The 2,793-nt window shown below is 38.3% G+C and overlaps 1 protein-coding gene across 1 annotated transcript in view; it reads right to left on the reverse strand.

The window, feature by feature from the left end:
• The window catches only part of LOC101849492 (sialin), a gene marked incomplete in the record, with an annotated part of 22,155 nt that overhangs the window by 3,411 nt on the left and 15,951 nt on the right, over positions 1–2,793 (reverse strand). Inside the window, 2 exon segments of the mRNA XM_005107731.3 lie at positions 760–910; positions 2,337–2,466. Of these exon segments, the coding sequence (XP_005107788.3) occupies positions 760–910; positions 2,337–2,466 (281 nt within the window).

Below are 2,793 nucleotides of genomic sequence, written 5' to 3' on the forward strand. Positions count from 1 at the left end.
CACACACACACACACACACACACACACACACACACACACACACACACACACACACACATACACACACACACACACTCATTCACACACACGCAGGCTTACAATTACATGCATAATATAAATGAGCTGCAATATAAACAATAATAATCTTAAGCTAGATACATACTCAGTGTTATTCTGATGCATGTTCTAAGGTCGTAAGAACACTTATACAAGATGGTTAAGATGGAAGAATTTTGATGGATGATGGTAAAAAGGACCTTCTGTATCTTTCTTTGTTACAGATCAGAAGCCTAAGTCTTATACTTCTGATTTACGTTTTTATTTGAGAGAATCAAGGAATGTGTAAGGGTAAGTCTTTTTTTTTTACAGGTGTGACAGGGATATTCTTCAGGGTAAGATTTTTAAAAATTTAGAATGTTCCCTAGAGGCAGCCTAATGCGGCCTACTACTCTACGACTTTCAACCACCAGGGGATCTTTAACGTGCGCAATGTGCACATGGGAAATCTTTGATTTTTTTCTCCTTTTCCGAGAAGATTATGTGCTCGATCTTACCAACCTTCAGATCAGGGTTTAAGAGATACCTACAAACACGTAAGCAAATCGAAACAAATACAAGGAAACACGTTGGCAAACACAATCACATTAGCAAATACAAGCGAGTTAGCAATAAATACAAACAAATACATGCACACAAGTTAGAAAATACAAAACAATTACATTGAAACACGTACGCAAATACACACAAATAAGCGTTCACCTGGGAGCAAAATCCACTTGGTTGACCATATACCCAGCATAGCTCAGCCCCTCTAAGGCCACGGCGAGAGTGAGAACGACAACGGCTAGAGAGCGTCTCTCACAGTCGATGAAACCCACGGCAACGATACAGGCACCTGAACCAAGGAACGCTGGAAACGAGGGGGGGGGGGTAGTCAGAGAGAGAGAGAGAGAGAGAGCGAGAGAGAGAGAGACAGACAGACAGAGAGAGAGAAAGAGAGAGAGAGGGGGGGGGGAGAGAAAAAAAAGTGGTAGAGAGAGATGACAGTGTGAAAAATTATCATTATTATTAATAATATTTTCATTATTATTATTATTATTATTATTATTGTTATTATTATTATTATTATTATTATTATTATTATTATTATTATGACGGCCACCTCTATAAGACGGCCACTTGTACAAACGGCCACCTTCCATTTCCCCCCTTGCGTTTTTTCTATATAATTTAACTGTGTAAAACGGGCACCTCTCCAAAGGGGCCGTGGCCACCCTATTTTATCAACCAACGGCCAAATCTACCCGCCTAAGGCTGCCATACTTTGTCACAAATTATCATTTTCCCCTGATGTTGAGGACAAGCCGTCATAATTCATTCACCTTTCGTTGTTGTCAGTCCCTCCAATGGATGAAACGGTCATATTGCTTAAGTCACTCCCAATGTTTACCCAAGTTGACCAATGGGTAACAATAAATGTTCAGCTACTGGTAAGGAAAGCGTGTGATCCGTCATTACCTATAAGGCCCGCCTACAACTCACTCTGTAAACCAAATCCATAACAATTGAAGTCAACACAAACTCGCGACAGAAATGTTGCTCGTTCACCGAATGGTGGTGACCCATTTATTTGTTTTACTATGATACTTGGCCTTCCTCGTGTGAAATATTTCTTTTTGTTTTTACCTTTCCCGGAATCATAATTTAAAAATAAAAATAAAACTAACTAACAAAACGTCTCATAAAAACCGTCGTATCCTCTCCCCTTTCAAAAGAAAACAACAACAACAACAACAACAACAACAACAACAACAACAACAACAACAACAACAACAACAACAACAACAACAACAACAACACATTTTAATCAGCCCTAGGTCAGTCCTAAGTATGCAACCACATCCAGTTCGGTGGGACCTCAGGAGTAAATAGTTGTTGGATTTTTAAAATTAGTCATGCCTAAGATGGCCACCTGTCTTATAGGGCCACTTTTTCCCTCGACAATCCATGGTTGTCTTACACAGGTTCGACTGTATTATTATTATTATTATTACAATTATTATTACTATCATTAATATTATTATTTATTATAATTATTATTATTATTATTATTATTATTATTATCTTTTTTATAATTATTTCTTCTTATTATAATAATATTATTACTATTGTTGTTGTTTTTGTTGTTGTTTACTACTATTACTATTATTATTATTAATGTTTTCATTTCTGTTGTTATCATCATCATCATTACCACAATCATTATCACTATACCATCATCACCACCATTTACGATTACAATAATCATCATGGCTATACTTCTACTTGTACCGTACAGAGAGACTGGAAGAGCCTGCGTGTGTGTGTTGTGCTGAGGTATCTGTGACGTAAGCAGTCTGCGAGGTGGCCAGAGAGCAGCACTGTGACAATCATGGCAAGGTAGGGAACTGAGGACAAGACGCCGTTCTGTGGGAGAGAACGGGGAATAACCGGGGAAATGTGACGGGAGTTTTGTGGAGGAGAATTATGGTTCCTGTCAAACTGGACGTGTGAGGTAAGGAAGAAGAAGAAGAAGAAGAAGAAGAAGAAGAAGAAGAAGAAGAAGAAGAAGAAGAAGAAGAAGAAGAAGAAGAAGAAGAAGAAGAAGAAGAAGAAGAAGAAGAAGAAGAAGAAGAAGAAGAAGAAGAAGAAGAAGAAGAGGAGGAGGAGAAGGAGGAGGAGGAAGAGGAGGAGGAGGAGCAGAAGAAGAAGAAGAAGAAGAAGAAGAAGAAGAAGAAGAAGAAGAAGAAGAAG

This window comes from Aplysia californica, unplaced genomic scaffold (genome assembly GCF_000002075.1).
Source record: "Aplysia californica isolate F4 #8 unplaced genomic scaffold, AplCal3.0 scaffold00626, whole genome shotgun sequence".
Lineage (NCBI taxonomy): Eukaryota > Metazoa > Mollusca > Gastropoda > Aplysiida > Aplysiidae > Aplysia > Aplysia californica.